This window comes from Athene noctua, chromosome 15 (assembly GCF_965140245.1).
Source record: "Athene noctua chromosome 15, bAthNoc1.hap1.1, whole genome shotgun sequence".
NCBI classification, from domain to species: Eukaryota; Metazoa; Chordata; class Aves; order Strigiformes; family Strigidae; genus Athene; species Athene noctua.
In genome coordinates this window covers 11,814,921-11,830,539 of record NC_134051.1, presented here as the reverse complement: position 1 = coordinate 11,830,539, position 15,619 = coordinate 11,814,921, and the positions used below count along the sequence as shown (strand labels likewise).

Genomic DNA, 15,619 nt, shown 5'->3' with positions numbered 1-15,619 from the left:
ACAAATGCAGATGTGGCAAAGACATTAGTCTGGTAAACAAATTAGTAATAGAATGTGGAAAACCACTTCTGACTTATTCATGATACTTTGTTATCCAACTAATGCAAAGCAAATGCTGGGGGGACAGGGGGGCACAATCTTTTCTTTGGACATAAGGAAGGCAAAGTGGTGCAATGTGGAATATACTTCTGGTTAACGTTTATTGCTTTAGCAACCAAAGCTACAATAAGGATGTTTGTCACTTTTCTTCCATATTGGCTGAATGCATAGACTCCTCACCCCTGCTTGCTAGCAACTACCCTGGTCTTGGGTAGTTATGATGGTTATATCCTGGATTCTGAGGCAAAAACCAGGAGCAGAAGATGGCATCCATGCGGCAACCAAATCTGTGTTTGCTACTAGCCTTGTAGGACTGGGTGAGACTGCTGTGGTACTTAAAACGTAGGAATAGTGGGTACCAGTCCTGACAAGTTCTTGACTGTTGGTTTTGGGTTTGGTTGGTTTGGGGTTTTTTTTAAACACCCAGCTGTTCATGATTTCAAGCCCCTACTTTGGTTGGCCAGAATAGGAATTGTCAGCTCCAAGGGGAATTCTCTGAGAAACTTGTAGACAGATGAAAAAGCAGGAGACTTAAAAGGATTACCAGACCTCTAGTTTACCCATAAGGACAGGTGGGATAAAATGTCATAAAGAGGTGGGCTTGCTGCTCTGTATACACCTGTTCCATTTGAAGACAACAGCTCTCTGGGAATGTGCGCATCATGCTACTATTATTGATTTTTCTGTCTCTTGTAGGAGGGAAATAATAATGAAAAAATAGTTCTGACAGTTATCATCTCCAAAAGCCCCCATACAGCTGCTTTTGTGCCATGAAGATTTTACTTGAATTTAAAGTGTTGCGGTCCCCATGGAGCGTCCAGACACTCTGCAGATTATTCCACCAGTATCACAAGACTTTTGCACCTTTGAATTTCTCAGATTACGAAGCTATCAGTCGGTGTGAACAGGAAGTACCTGAGTACTTTAATTTTGCAAGTGATGTGCTGGACAAGTGGTCTCAAATAGAAAAGGTAGCATTTCTGACCTTGTAGATTCAGTATTTTTAGTGAAACTGTGTCTCTGTCCCCAAAATCAAGTCTAAAACCATCACTGGCTTCAGTGGGACCAGTATTTCCTCCTCTATTTCTATTTTAACATAATCTTACATTGCAGATAAATGAAAGGCAATTTGCTTTAGCATCAGAAGGGACACTGTGGTTTGTCCCCATGACTCTGATTCAGCAGCGTGTGTGCAGTGCTGGGTTCATAAAAGCCTCTAAGTAATTTGTGAGCATTACAAATCGGGTAGATATATGCACCAACTTATATGTGCCTTAGAAAAGGGCTCTTTTAAACAAAACATGCTTAATATCCCTGCCCTAGAATATGTAACACTATCAGATTCCACTGCCTGGAGCATCCCAAAAAACTGTGCAAGGAACTACAGGAGTCTTAGAAGTAACCAGTGTGCTTTTTACCCTTGCATTGTGTGTAGGAACAAAAGGAACCATCAAATCCAGCTCTGTGGTGGATAAATGGAAAAGGAGATGAAATTAAATGGAGCTTTGAAGAGCTGGGTTTCCTGTCCCAAAAAGTGGCCAATGTGCTCTCTGGGCCATGCAGTCTGCAAAGAGGAGACCGAGTTTTAGTGATTCTACCCCGACTCCCAGAGTGGTGGCTGCTGTACGTGGCTTGTATGCGAACAGGTGAATTGTATCATTCCTAACGATCTGTAGATTGTTTGTTACCTTCTATACCAAAAGCTGGTTAGCAGTTCATTTAACAATTACATTTCTTATTTGACTTCATAGCTTGAACATTTGACAATCAAAGGGGCTGACAGGTGTAGTCTCTTATGACTGATGGAATTACCTTCATGACTTTCCTTTTACTTTCTTGGATTGTGTTGATTGTGTTAAATCGTTTGATTTAGCTTCAACAGACTTAAGTTAAAGCTGCTAGTGTTTATTGCCCCAAAGTTATACTCTATACTGTGCCTGAGGCAAAGGATCTCAGAGAACCAGAAGCTGTTTCGTACTTCACATCTGCATATCTGTATTCAAGTTCAGGTTTGTTGGACTTGGTTTAGCTTCTTCTCATTTCTGAATTGAATGGTGCTGGTATTCAACAAATCAGGAGAAGGTATGAAGCAATCAGGACTGAAAGTGAAAAATACCTAATAACTTTTCAATTTTATGGCACTTTCAGGTGTTATCATCATCCCAGGGACAACACAACTGACAGCACAAGACATTTGCTATAGATTGCTGGCTTCCAAGGCTAAGGGCATTATTACAACTGATGTGCTTGCTCCTGCAGTGGAGTCGGTTGCATCCAAGTGCCAGTTTCTGAAAACAAAGCTAATTGTATCTGAAAGCAGCAGGGCCGAGTGGCTGAACTTCAGTGATTTGCTCAAGTAAGTGCCTTCCACCTTAACTCCATCATAGTGATCTCTAGTGGAAAAATTCTGATGTTGTTTAAACACAGTTGCACACTTGTGTCTCAGATAAACTACATAGCTTTGAGGGGGTGGGATAGAAAGCAATTTAGTCTGTTTTCTATTAAGAAAGGGAATATTTGGGAATAGCCAAATTGCTAATTAAAAAATAAGTGCAGTCCTATGATGCCTAGGTTTGTTATATATGAATATGAAATAATATGGAAAAATGGATAGGAAAGTCTCTTTTATTGACACCTGTGGCCTATTTAACCTCTAAAGCTCAAAGAAAAATATTCTATACAAATTATTCTGATCCGTATTTCTAAAAATTGATGATAATAAGGCTAAAGGCTAAAAAAGGGCTCTACAAAATGAACTTAATATGTTTAGGAATCCACCTGCCTCACTGCTGAAAAGCAGCTACTAAAATGGCACCCAACAGGCAGCTCTTCAGTGCAATGCATGGGACTGTAGAAGGGGTGGAGAGGCAGAGTGGGGAAGGAAAGCAAATACCTTGCTGCAATCTGCCTAAGGCCCAGGGTGTGATTTTTACCAGCTGATATTTTGTTAAAAGCATCTATGTAGATAAAACCATTTTTACAAGGTGGAATCCAAGCTCTTCAGTCACTTCAAGAATTTTATAAGATGTACCATGTGTTCTCACAACCACAGGTGTCTGAACTAGCACTACTTGTGCAGCTCACTGTACAGTCTCACTGCATTTCCCACTCCTCCTTCAAACATTGGCCCACTTCAGTGTCACTAAACTAGAAGACAGAGGAAGCATTAACACTGCATTCTCAAACCTCCCAGAGCTACTAAAACATTGTCAAGTCAGTTTGATGAATAGTCTTTCATGCTGGGCTAATATTCCATGGCTGAGTTCCATGGCAGAGGGTAAAATTGATTTGATAAAACCTAAATATTGTCTGGAACTGCATCAGTCCTGCAGAGGCTGTCACTGGCGGTCAGGCAGGTAGCCTGTCTGGTTTCCCTGGATGGCTGCCTTGCAAAGTGCTGGTTGTCTGGCTCCAAGGCTGCTCAGCTGTCAGGCTCGCAGAGTGCCGGGCTGCTGCCCTGCCTGGCTCACTGTCTCCTCAGATCGCTGGCAGCCTGCCTACCTAGTGGGCTAATTGCCCAGACTCCCCAGCTCCCCATGTCCTCGGCTGCCTTAGCAGGCTGCTAAACTGGCCAAGAAGCTGCGGGGCTCCAGAGTGAGGGCTCCTGGACAGCCTGTCTGCTTGCCAGCCAGCACAGGGAGATGGCTGGCCTGGGGAGACACACTTCCCATGCCCAGCCTTGCAGGCATGGGCAATAATTGCATGCCAAGCAAAACCTTCTTGAACATCAGTCCTGGCAGAGAAAAAGAAATAGTTGTGCTTTCTCATCCTAATAAGACATGGGAATATTTCCCTGTCATGTGCCAGATGACCAACAGTTTGAGCCTCCCCATAATTTCCAAACATGGCAAGGATAATAAACTAGTGGACCACCTACCAAAAGAAATGGCAGGTCCTCCCTCAGCTAATCACATTAAAGCTGGATGAAAGGCTTTCTGGGGTGCACTTTGGTCAAACACAAGATGTTGGGCCTTTTGTTGGTTGTTAAGGGGGACAAATAAGAGAGCCAGGTGGCATTTTTACTCTGGAAAAGGTGGACATGGATAATAGTTAAAGAGCAAGATCAGCAACACTTTAATACAGAAGTAGCAATGCAAGAGTGAAGGGATCTCAGTAGTTTCTTATCCCTCACATCTTGCTATACAAACAGTCCTGCATATATTTGACACTAGGGACCCAAGCTAAGTGTGCTGAGTATCACCAGCCACTGTTTCATGTATCCTTTCATTTTTTTTAAGGGATGCCCCTGCTGTTCATAACTGCGTAAAGACAAAAAGCCAAGATCCAATGGCAATCTACTTTACCAGTGGCACCACAGGATATCCCAAAATGGTTGAACATTCCTATGGAAGCTTTGGTCTGGGTGTTTTTCTCTGTGGAAGGTATTCAGCTTATTATGCCTTTACAGATACGAAATGTGAAGCAAACAGAAGAGTTTTTGTATGTGATAAATTATAGTAGATGATGGGGCTCCCACAATGACAATGTACATGTCATTTCTTTCGGTCTCTTCAGCTGAATTGTACCCAAGAAGCAAGGATCATGTTTGATATGGTATATGGCTCTATTTTTGGAACCACATGCCTGTTAATCCAGGCTAAATAATGAGTTACAATATTGTTTGATTTTCTTTATCTTTGCCATCAGTATAAAGGCCAGGCAAAAGGCATTTATTTGAGCTCTTAAGTTTCAGATCAAATTCACCATGCCTTTCTAAGCAAAAAAAAAGAACCCTAAACCACACCAACAAAACACCCCTCACATTCTTAATTTCCACTTGCAGACTCCCTTACATTGGCTCCCTTTGTCTTCAACAGATACTGGATGAATTTGACTCCCTCAGACATCATGTGGAACATGTCAGACACTGCTTGGGTAAAGGCAGCTATTGGGAGTGTTTTTGGCCCGTGGTTCCAGGGCACGTGTGTTTTTGTACATGCCATGCCACAGTTTGATCCAGGAGCAATCTTAAATGTAAGAACACCATGCTCACAATAAACAGTTACTCATATTTCATGTTGTTTTCCAGAGAGGCCACAAAACTAAGGCTCTTAGGTTTCTGGGATTAGCTGTTTTAAGATGGCATAACCACAAGGTGATTATTTTTTGAATAGGAATATAATACAGGAAGGATTTTGCAGCATGACTCTTTTGGGCACAGGATATTACCAGCTGCTTCTTATCAGTAGGAGTTACTGGTATTACTTAAACCTCTCCCCTACTGTATTTCACTATTAAAGTGAAAAATGAGCAGAATTACATGTAAATTAATATTTTAAATACACTGCTGTGACCCTTAAGGAAGGCCAAGTCAGTACTGGAAAACACTGAAGCTGAGAGATTGGCTTGTTCTAAAAAGAAATTATTTCCAAGCTTCTCAAGCCAATCTGAGTTTTAATCTAACACAAAGAGAAGAGTGCTGTTCCCAAATGGCTCAAAGCACCTATGTGGAAAAGTATACATCCTAATATGTGGGGGTTATTTGAGGATCTCATTTCATTTCCTTCCTAAAATGGTAGTTGCTAGTTTGATTTTCTTCTTGTCCTTGCAAACACCTGCTTCGAATGTGCATGGGATTTCACATCTCTGCACAAAATGAAGTTTGATACTAGAGGCTGCTTTACCCATGGTGTGGCTGAAGTGAAGGCTGGTGAATGAGAGGTCTTCCCCCTGATTTTATTTAGTGCTACCTGTCCCCCTCTCTGAGCAAATTTTCATTGCAGGCAGAAGTGATGTTAAAAAAAAAAAAAAAAAAAAAAAAATGCTTAGCTCTACCTGAGTGACTGTGAATTATCTGCTGGTGTTATGGGTGAGAAATAAACATGTATCAGAAAACAAAGGATCAGCCAAGATCTTTATTTTTCTAGCAAGACACCCATGTCCTGTGTTCTGTCACAGTAAAGGAGGAGTCCAAAATAACCTTTTAATACAGCATTACTCACAACTTGGTCAGAGCTCATGAGACTTGGCTTTGCACGTCAGGCCCTTCATCAGGACAGCTGAGGGAGTTGCAGCATGTCTAAAGATTTGCAACAGTCTGTTTCAGAAAGCGTGAAGCTAGATAAAAGACTGACTCAAGCAAAATGTTCAAAAGAAACCTGTAATTTTAGGTGCCTCCATTCTGAGCTGCCTGACTTTGTCCTAGGGCAAGATGTGGGCTTTACCAATGTTCCCCGCAAAACTTCCACTGTGCCTCCAGGGCCAGGGTTTCATACCAAGCAATGGTCCTTGTGCTTCAAGTAAGCATCAGGATAAATTAGGTACACTAGTGATTTACTACAATCGATGCATCACCTCTTCACTGGTATTTGGGGCACTGTAACATCTTTCCTGAACACTGACAGTGGCAGCAATTACTTTGCTTTCAATGTAATTACAATACATTTAGGTCTTGTAATTTGTGCACTAGTATGGAATAGAAGGGAATAGTTAGCAAGTTTTTTCCCAGAACAATATTGTTTAACCTTCTTTTATTTTTGTCAGACCTTGTGCAGATATCCAGTGACCACTCTGTGCAGCACCCCAACTGCCTACTGCACGCTGGTACAGCATGACCTCACCAGGTACCACGCGTCTGTTAACAAGTGACTGTGCCATGCCGGTTTAAGCTATTGCCTGTCTCTTTAACAGTGATTTCTGCAGGCCCTCACAGCCACCTAAACTCTGAGAGTGGTGGAAATTCTGTGTTGGACAAAGAGCCTTTTCCTTAGCACTGCAGAGAGGTGGTGAAATCCACTCCTTAGGCATTCCAACCTAGAGCAAATTTTGCCTTGCGGCGCTACAGAGTAAATACAGAGGCTGGTATTCGGCCCTTGAAGGCACAAACATGGCTGCATTGCCATCAGTTCTGTGTGTCTTCGCAACTCACCGCTTCGGCAGCCCCTTTCCAGCCCCACTCCAGCTGGAGCTCTAGGCTTTCTCTCAACCCTAACCCTAAGAGGATCCAGTGCATCCTGAAGTCATGGGGTCGGACATACAGATATCAGGGCAAGCAGAATTTGTCCCTTTCTGTCCTCTGATACTCAGCCATGTCCTGTCTATGAAGGTACACATTCAAGAAACTGAAGCACTGTTTGAGCGGAGGGGAACCACTCAACCCAGAAGTGATGGCACAGTGGAAAAGCCAAACAGGACTGACTATCTATGAAGGCTACGGCCAAACCGAAACTGTATGTTCAGCTTTTTTGTAAAGGATTAAAACTCAGCTGTCACTTAGGGGACTTAGATATCTCATTCCTTTTGGTAAATATGAAACTTGGCCATATATATTTGACTAAAAAGAAAGGTGACATTAGAATATGTGGCAATTGCCTACAAGAGGGTTTATTGGTTTGCTTAGAATTACAGCTTGGTTATGCTACTGCTTCTAAGACTACTTAAGCTGTAAAATATCTTGAACATTTTGGCCAAGACTCTCAGTGAAGTTTACAAATGTTTTTGCTTGTACAGATCGAAGATTTTGATCTTACATTAGCTCAACAGTGGACATAGTACAAGAACAGGCATAGCTTCAGGAATGACAGTGAAAAATACGTGGGCTGGCTGGTTGTCTTTTCCAACAGGGAATAATATGTGCAAATCTGAAAGGAATGAAAGTTAAGCCAGGTTCCTTGGGAATGGCATCTCCTCCCTACAATGTTCAGGTATGGTGGTCCCCTTTCCCGTTTGCTGTTGATTTCACAGGAAGTAAGCCACAAGAGTACAACATACCGTACAATTTTTGGTACCATACAGTGCTATTCAGGGTAGGCTTTTTTGAGCTGTTGGCTGCTGGTTACTTTTAGAACATAGCTTTCTTAAAATGGGAAGTTATAATCACCCATTTGCCTTTTCTATTGCAGATTATAGATGAAAATGGCCATGTTCTGCCTCCTGGTAAAGAAGGAGACATTGCTATCAAAATGGATGCCAAGCGGCCTTTTAATTTTTTCACTTGATACGTGGTAAGACAAAAGTGAGTTTTCAGAGAACCAGTTGAGGTCTGCAGCATGGTTAGTATGTATTTATACCAACAGGAGCAGGTACAACACCAAAGAGCTGTGGCTCTTGACTTGACAGTGTTCTGACTTAAAAAATTTCCATTATCTCCACCATTCTTCTGCAAACCTATTGTGTGATCTTCAGTTCTGTATCTGCCCTTGTGATAAGTTTTCCCCTCCAGAAGAAGCAAGCATAAGCTCTTACATTCTTGAGACAAAAAATAAGCAGTGAAAGATACTATGGGTAGTGTCCAAAAAATCAAAGTCATCCCTAAGCTTAAGGCTTCTCAATATATAGAATATTTGTTTGTTCAACAGGATGATCCAGTGAGAACTGCTTCCACAGTCCGTGGGAACTTCTATATCACTGGAGACAGAGGGAGCATGGATGCAGATGGATACATATGGTTTATGGGGAGATCTGATGATGTCATCATCTCTTCTGGGTTTGTAGATTTCATTAAAATGCCAAGAAATGTCTAAAAAATAACCATATACTTTTCACCTACTAAGCATTTAATTTCTTTTTCCCAGGTATCGTATCGGACCATTTGAAATAGAGAGTGCCCTGATACAGCACCCAGCTGTCGTTGAGTCAGCTGTTGTCAGCAGCCCAGATCCCCTCAGAGGGGAGGTAATTAGCAGTCACTCTCCTCTCCATACAGTGCCTCCTGTGATGGAGCCCACCTCAACTCCCACTGAATTTATAAGATTTTTAATATAGCTATACAAACTTTTCCATCACTTTACCCAAAGCAAAGGGAGCAGCATTTTCTGTATCCCATGTTCTTTTTTTTTTTTTTTAAATGAAAGTGTAATCCTTAAGATTCCTAAAAAACATGATGCTGAATATAAAAATGAATTTGTTAAGAACTGATGAACACTTTGACCCACTGCCTGGAAAATATTCATTACTTTAACAACACATGTTTACAGAAAAGGCCCTAGCATCTAAGAACTTTAAAACAGTCCTTTACAGAACTCTTACAAATTTGGAAGCAGAGTTTGAGAATTCTATCATGTATTACTTAGGACCTTTACTAATGTCAGGTAGAAACAGTCTTTCATCCTAATTGTATATCTGCTTATGCGAAAGCAAATTTTGCTCCAGTGTGCAGGTGTGATACAGCAAGTCTGTGTTGCAGGCAATACTCACTTATTCTCAATTAATTGCCCCATTTGTCAGGTTGCTCTAGTTTAGTTAATGTTACATTTATTTTTTATTTTCCCTTTGTAGGTCGTAAAAGCTTTTGTAGTCTTGTCTCCTTCCTTCAAGTCACAAGATCCAAAGAAACTGGCCTGTGAATTGCAACTTCATGTCAAGAAAGTCACTGCTCCATACAAGTACCCCAGAAAGGCAAGTAAACAAGAGTGTATTAAAAAAAAAAATAAATCCCAAACACCTATTTTAACCGTGGAGGGCTAGAAACAAAGATTAGGCTCAGTTCAAATGCAGTAACAAATAAAAAAAACCCCAAATATGTGCTATGCAAGAAAAATTACAAGTATGATTTTAAAGATTTTGGAAAACTGATACAACACAATCTAAACCCAAATTAGTTATCTCCCCAGTCACAAATTCTTATTTAAATTACATAGGATGGAGACCTATGCTGTTCTGAAAAAAAATTTATAAATGAAATCTCCTCACTTTACTTTTTCTCTTTTTGAATCAGATTGAATTTGTCCAGCAGCTGCCAAAGACAGTCACTGGGAAAATCAGACGGCATGAACTGAGGAACAAGGAGTGGGGACAGAATTAGTTTTCATAAGCAGTCTTAAAAAGCCTACCCCTATCAATTTCATTCATCATGGAGCTTTTCTATTACAACTGTAAGCAGCAACATAGCATTGGATTTCACCCATTAGGCAGTGATTGTGTAATAATCACAAGGTTTAAAAACTCCAACTGTATGGTTTTTAAATGCTTGTGTTCTTGCTTAACACAAAAATCAAGCCTACTTAGCAAGGCATATGCAAAGACATCTTCCAAACCCCTAACACTTTTCAGAATTACAGTACAAGTAGAAGCAAGTGATTACCAGGTGAAGGAGCAGTTTGTTCATTCTTTGAGACAAGATATTTTAACTCACAAGAAGCTTATTAATGAGGAAATCACAATAGTATGTAATGAAGTTTCCACAAATGGCCATAGATCTTGCATGCATCCAAATTAAGCACCCTGCTTGTATGAATCTTGAAAGCCTCAAAGTTTAGGAATTAATGGATTAACAATGAATGTTGTTAATTAACAATGAATGAAAGTGCAAATTATGAAAAATCATAAGTAAAAGAATGCGGACATCTTTAAGACCGCACCATAGGGAGCACTGAAGTGTCAGACATGGGCTTGACAAATGGATGGTGGCTGTTCAGCAGTTTCTTCTGAAGAACTGTAGTTCCTGTAGGCATACAGATGAGTGAGAAATAGAAGGGAAAAAAATGCAAAGCCCCACAAGCTATCCATGAGCCTATCTGTGTCCGTAGTATGATAAGTCTTGAATTGTGATCACCAGCATCAGCCATCAATAAACATTCACAGCTGGCCTTCATGTCTGGTCTCAAAAGGTTCTTTCCTATGTGTGCCCTACACTTTGCTCGTTTTACTTCACACACAAAAAGCTTTAACATTTAAAGAAAATGCCAACGGAGGTAAGAAAGCAGGGTTTTAATAAATGGATGGTAAGGGAGACAGGACTGGAGAAAAGTCATCTTAATTTCCAAACTTCTAAAACAATTTTGAGAGAAGAGGAAAATATAATTTAAACACTGCCAAGAGACTTGAACACATCCTTTTCATTAAACCAAGACAAGTAACAAGTGTTATTCTTCAAGATGAGTCTTTTCCTAATAGCAACCCAAAGGCTTTTATGCTAGAAATGAAATAATAAAGCTAGACAGTTGTACAGGAAACATACTCAAAACCCTATTAGAAAGCAGGTTATAACTGCACTGGATTTGGTTGGTTTTTAAAAGTCACTGGAATATCGAAAGAGCTGCTGTAACAGACAACAGAAAGACTCACTACCATTACTTTCAATCTGAAACAAAATGAATACTGTAAAGCTAAAACCTAATTCCCCTTATTCAGTGTAGTATCATGGAGAGCTTCTTTCATGAGAAGTTTCCAGGCAGTATTTAAATTCAAATTTTGAGACCCAAGAAAAAAATAGAAACAAAAAAAGACTTTATAAAACCCCCCAAGGATAAAGTCTTTGGAAAGAGCAGCAGAAGGCTATTTGCAGTAAATTACTGGAAAGGATTCTGTTCAGTGACTATAGCATTTCCTATAAACCAGTAACTGGTTTATACACAGCTAATGTAAACACACATGTAGTTTTTGCTAAAACCACCTGCAATGCCTGTGCTGTACTTCTACTGTTCTAGAACAGTCAGATCTGTTACTCTAAGTCATCTCATAGTAGTCAAGTATTCTGACCACAGCAGTTCTTTCCATTCAGTTTCGAGACTTAGCATATCCTTGTAGAGCAGTGTGTATGTGTGTGTGTGTGTGTGTGTGTGTAACCCTCCATCACACAGGAAATGATGAGTTTTGGCTCATTGTTCACACAGAAAAATGTATCCAAGTTCTGCAGTCACACAAGTTCTCAGGTCACTTCCTTAAAAGCCCTCTGCACTCAACTGTCTTTTTCAGATCTCTCACTTCTGTCAGTACTTCCCGACAGAGCTGATTCTGCACTGCCTTTTGGTTTCTGTAGCCATCAGATAAAACAAAGAAGAGTCAGTATTTGTCAGGATGGCCACATTTACGTACACATGCACACACTCATGCTTTCTGTGCTAGGTAAAGGCAATGCAGAAGCCAGTGAAGAATGACAGCAAGCTTCACCAGAAAGATGATGCACCCTTGAGCACTCTTACACCTGCTGTGATGTCAGCTCCACCTGCAACGAGCATTAAAATTCTTACACATGTGGATCTTAAAAACAAGATTTCAAAACAAAACCCACTCTCCTCTTTAAAAAGCCCTTTCAGAACTCTAGGGCAACTTTTTTTAATAGGTTTTGACTGTGTTTACCTTTCCCTTCTACCACATTTTCTACACTGTCACTGCATCATTCCCTTTGGGCTCAGCTTCTACTTCACCTTGATTCTTGTTCTCTTGTTTTACTTCTCTTGAGCTCTTCTCCTCCTCCTCGGTTTCTGGTTTTACTACCTTCGAGTTCTGTTCTTCTGTCAGATTTGATGGGGTTTGTTGTGTTTCTTCTTTGTTGCTCTTCACCACCTCCTGTAGATTGTATTTTCTGAACAGAACATAGTCTCTCACCACACTCAAGCAACAGACGTTTTTTATTATTTCTACCACAACTGTATATTGTGGGTTATTAAGGTCGACTTTGTTTTCTGGATTAAGGCTGCCCACAATTCCTGTAAAACAAAATGTAGTTTAAAACATGCTGCAAAACTGTTTCGGAGTATAAGCATGCCCTATTGAAAGGATAAAAGTTAAGCGAGAGAAGGCAACATCCCCCTTAGCTGTAACCAATTACTCATTTTTGCAGTTGCTTAAAATAGCAACATGGAGCAGGACTCTTATAATATACCACCAGCAGGACTGAAGTATCTGAAAAACTATCCCACTGCAATTACTTTATGAGTCATATATTCAATGGAAATAGTAACACATTATTTAAACATAGCATCCAAAGAGAAAGCCTGATAGCAGCTATTTCAAAGTACATATAACTGACACTCCAAATTATATTCAACACTGTACTCTCTTCTGCTTGTCTCTTAAGATATCAACACCAACAATACTGATGTCAAGATTTTCTAAGTCTTAGAGGAGCTTTTTTAAGTCAAAGTTCAGACTTTTAAGCAACAACTATGTAAGCCCACTTTTGATAATCTGACCTATGCTATGTATGCAGTTGTGGGTTGCTTATACACTTGTTCTTAGTTTTGTGTGAAATCCATACATACCTGCCAGTTCCTTAATTACTTCTTCCCTACTCATATGACTGTTATTACGAGCTTTGTAAACAATCTGAAAAGTGCCCTTATTAGGGGCTTTAAACCAAGGCTCAAAAAATGTTTCTGTGTATTTTTTCATATCCTCCATAAAAGCCTTGCAAGTTCCAGAAATGGGTAGCATGCGCAGAATTACTCTTGTTTTCTTCTTTTTAGTGGCATGCATATCCTTTAATATATGGTGCACCAGGTTCTCAGGTTCTACAAGAAAAACAGCTAGGTTTGAGAAACAAATTGAAGGCATTTTTTCCCATCTTCCCCCCTCTAAATAACAAGCTGGGGAAACGCATGCTTGGCTGTACTGCTGTCAGCCTCAAATCCTTTTCTGTAGAGAGTTGTTTTACTATAGCAAAACTGGATAATCAGATTATTTTGTCAGAGCAGATTCTTCTACTTTTAGCGCCTCTGCTAATGACAAAATTCAGTGACAATGCTAAAGGGAATGGGAAACCCTGTATTTGTTTGGTACACTCAAATTCCTTGGAGGTCACACTCTGTGACTTGTCCCTAGCAGTTCAGAGCAGTTTACCCCCACAGCATTACATGCAGCATCACTGGGTGTCCCACCTATGCCCCGGGTTCTGATGAAGACCACGTTGTTGGCACCACTCTCCACCGACTGGAACCGCCGCAGCTTCTGCTCCGTCGAGGCACGGATCTGGCCGACCTCCTTCTTCAGGGCAGCCTCCACATCGTCCTCATCCTCCTCCCTCTCGCTTCCAGAGAGCCGCTCCTCATGATCTGAAAACTTCACACAAGGCAGGTCTCTGGTGAATAGCGAGTAACAGTGCGAACGACTTAAAAAACCGCCAGCAAGGGCCTGGAAGTGAAGGGCAAGGGCCTTTTCTCTAGCCAACCCGAGGGGCTGCGCTGGGATTTGCTTACAGAAACCGGCATTTTCGTGTGCGTGGCGAACACAGGTTTTCTGACACAGAGAAAGGGAGCGGAGGCCTCACGGCGCTGCTCTCCCCGCCGGCATGAGCGCGGGATGCGGACCTGGGGGGCGGCCGATGCCGCGCAGGGCCGCGCTCCCGGGCCTCGGGGCCGCGCTCCCGGGCCTCGGGGCCGCCTCCCGCCCAGCACCGAGCGACCGCCGGGGCCCGCCCGCACGCACCTGCTCGGGCCCGTAGAGCAGGTCCCCGTACTCGCCGAGGAGGCTGTAGGCCTCCCCCACGCACTTGCGCTCGTTCATGTTGCAGGTGATGAGGATGCCGCGCATGCCGGCCTCCAGCTGCCGCCCGCCGCCGCGGGGCCGCTTGGCCCGCCCCGCCGCCGCGAAGTGCCCCTTGGGCCGCCGCTTCCGCGCCGCCGGCTCCGCCGCGGCCATCGGCCACCTGCCGCCACCCGCCGCCGCGCACCGCGATGGCGTCAGCGCCGCCGCCGCGCCCGGCCCCAGCGCCCGCCCGCCGCGGCACAGCGCCGCCTCGCGGCCCGGCGGCCGCCCCGCCACAGCCCTGCCGGGCGCGCTGAGGGGGGCGGCGGGCGCGGGGCTCCGCGACACCGGGACACCGAGGCACCTCCCGGCGGGCCCGTGCGCTGCCGTGCTGCTCCGCGGACGCCGAGCTCCGGCACCGGGTGGGGTCCCCGGTGAGGCCCGCAGCCGGCTTCCAGGCTCCTCGGACGGCCGGTGTTGCTGTAGTGCTGTGGGAGGTGAAAAAACCTCAAACAACTCACCCTTGAAAATTACAGTTCAGCTCAGGCCTTAGGCGTGCCAGGGGGAGGTCGCATTACCTCGGGCACAGTTCTCTGGACTCGGCGTGCTCAGCTGTGACCAAACTCAGTCACTCGTAGCCCTTGACGCTTTTTCGTCGCCCAAACTTCAGTTCCAAGATCAAAGTCTGGGTTTGTGTTAATGATTCCAGAATTAGGAGAAATGGCGGGCTGGGGAGAGGAGAGGATGGAGGCTCACTGAGGTGCAGGGAAACAAGCAGACCCTGTCCTGCTCTCCACTGTTGTGGCAAACACCAGCCGGCCCTTACAGCCACGCGGAGGGAGAGCCGGGCTCCTGGAGGTGTCACGGTGTAGAGGGACCAGCAGAAACAGAAACTCTTTATACCGGTCAATTTAGGCCCGAGGTAACAGAGAACATGTTTTGACAAAAAAATACATGGCCTGTAGTGTAGTTTCTAAAGGAAGGTGTCTCTATGCATCCCTCTCTGTAAGAGCCTCATCTCCCTGCGGTAACTCCTGAGCTTCTTGGGCAATTAAAGGGGGGAAAACATAAGTTCCTCGATATTCTGTGAAAACAGGTAGAGGAGACAACTAAGGAGGCCTCACTAAGAGCAGGACTATCATATTATTTGCATCCAGAGAATCCAGTTGGGCTTAAAATAGGAAAAATGGAAACTTCATGAATTGATGGCAGTATTTATCAGTTACAACCACAACGGCAAGATGGCATTTACATCTTATCTGAAGCTTTGCTCCTGCAAAGCCTTTGAGGGTCATATAATTCTGCAGGAGTTGTTAGACATCAGTGGGATTATTGTCACACATAAATTAAAATCACTAAATCTTTGCAGGGCTGGTGTTGTGTGAAAGACTCAAAG

The 15,619-nt window shown here is 43.0% G+C and overlaps 2 protein-coding genes across 2 annotated transcripts; one reads left to right on the top strand and one right to left on the bottom strand.

Annotated features, from left to right (window-relative positions):
- Positions 1 to 869: 869 nt before the first annotated feature.
- On the top strand, positions 870 to 10,630 carry LOC141966386 (acyl-coenzyme A synthetase ACSM4, mitochondrial-like). The gene is given in 13 exon segments (XM_074919049.1): positions 870 to 1,070; positions 1,535 to 1,745; positions 2,248 to 2,455; positions 4,338 to 4,481; positions 4,917 to 5,073; positions 6,583 to 6,662; positions 7,145 to 7,268; positions 7,662 to 7,742; positions 7,941 to 8,042; positions 8,397 to 8,524; positions 8,613 to 8,712; positions 9,316 to 9,435; positions 9,755 to 10,630. Coding segments are annotated over 13 exon segments (1,743 nt in total). The 3' UTR covers positions 9,842 to 10,630.
- Positions 10,631 to 10,731: 101 nt separating this feature from the next.
- Positions 10,732 to 14,413, bottom strand: THUMPD1 (THUMP domain 1 NAT10 acetyltransferase adaptor). Its single transcript, XM_074919050.1, has 4 exons — positions 14,185 to 14,413; positions 13,638 to 13,818; positions 13,023 to 13,271; positions 10,732 to 12,467 (listed from the first exon to the last, which is right to left on the bottom strand). Exons 1-4 carry the CDS (start codon positions 14,395 to 14,397, stop codon positions 12,139 to 12,141), a joined length of 972 nt encoding a protein of 323 aa, XP_074775151.1. The 5' UTR covers positions 14,398 to 14,413; the 3' UTR covers positions 10,732 to 12,138.
- Between the last annotated feature and the right edge of the window lie 1,206 nt (positions 14,414 to 15,619).

What these genes read in the sequence shown, in the direction of transcription:
- THUMPD1 (XM_074919050.1), bottom strand. Translation starts at nt 14,397, where the DNA reads ATGGCCGCGGCGGAGCCGGCGGCGCGGAAGCGGCGGCCCAAGGGGCAC. An exon ending in TGCTCTACGGGCCCGAGCAG is followed by an intron (nt 13,819 to 14,184) that starts GTGCGTGCGGGC and finishes CCTTGTGTGAAG; the next exon opens with TTTTCAGATCATGAGGAGCG. An exon ending in AGTAATTAAGGAACTGGCAG is followed by an intron (nt 12,468 to 13,022) that starts GTATGTATGGAT and finishes TTTGTTTTACAG; the next exon opens with GAATTGTGGGCAGCCTTAAT.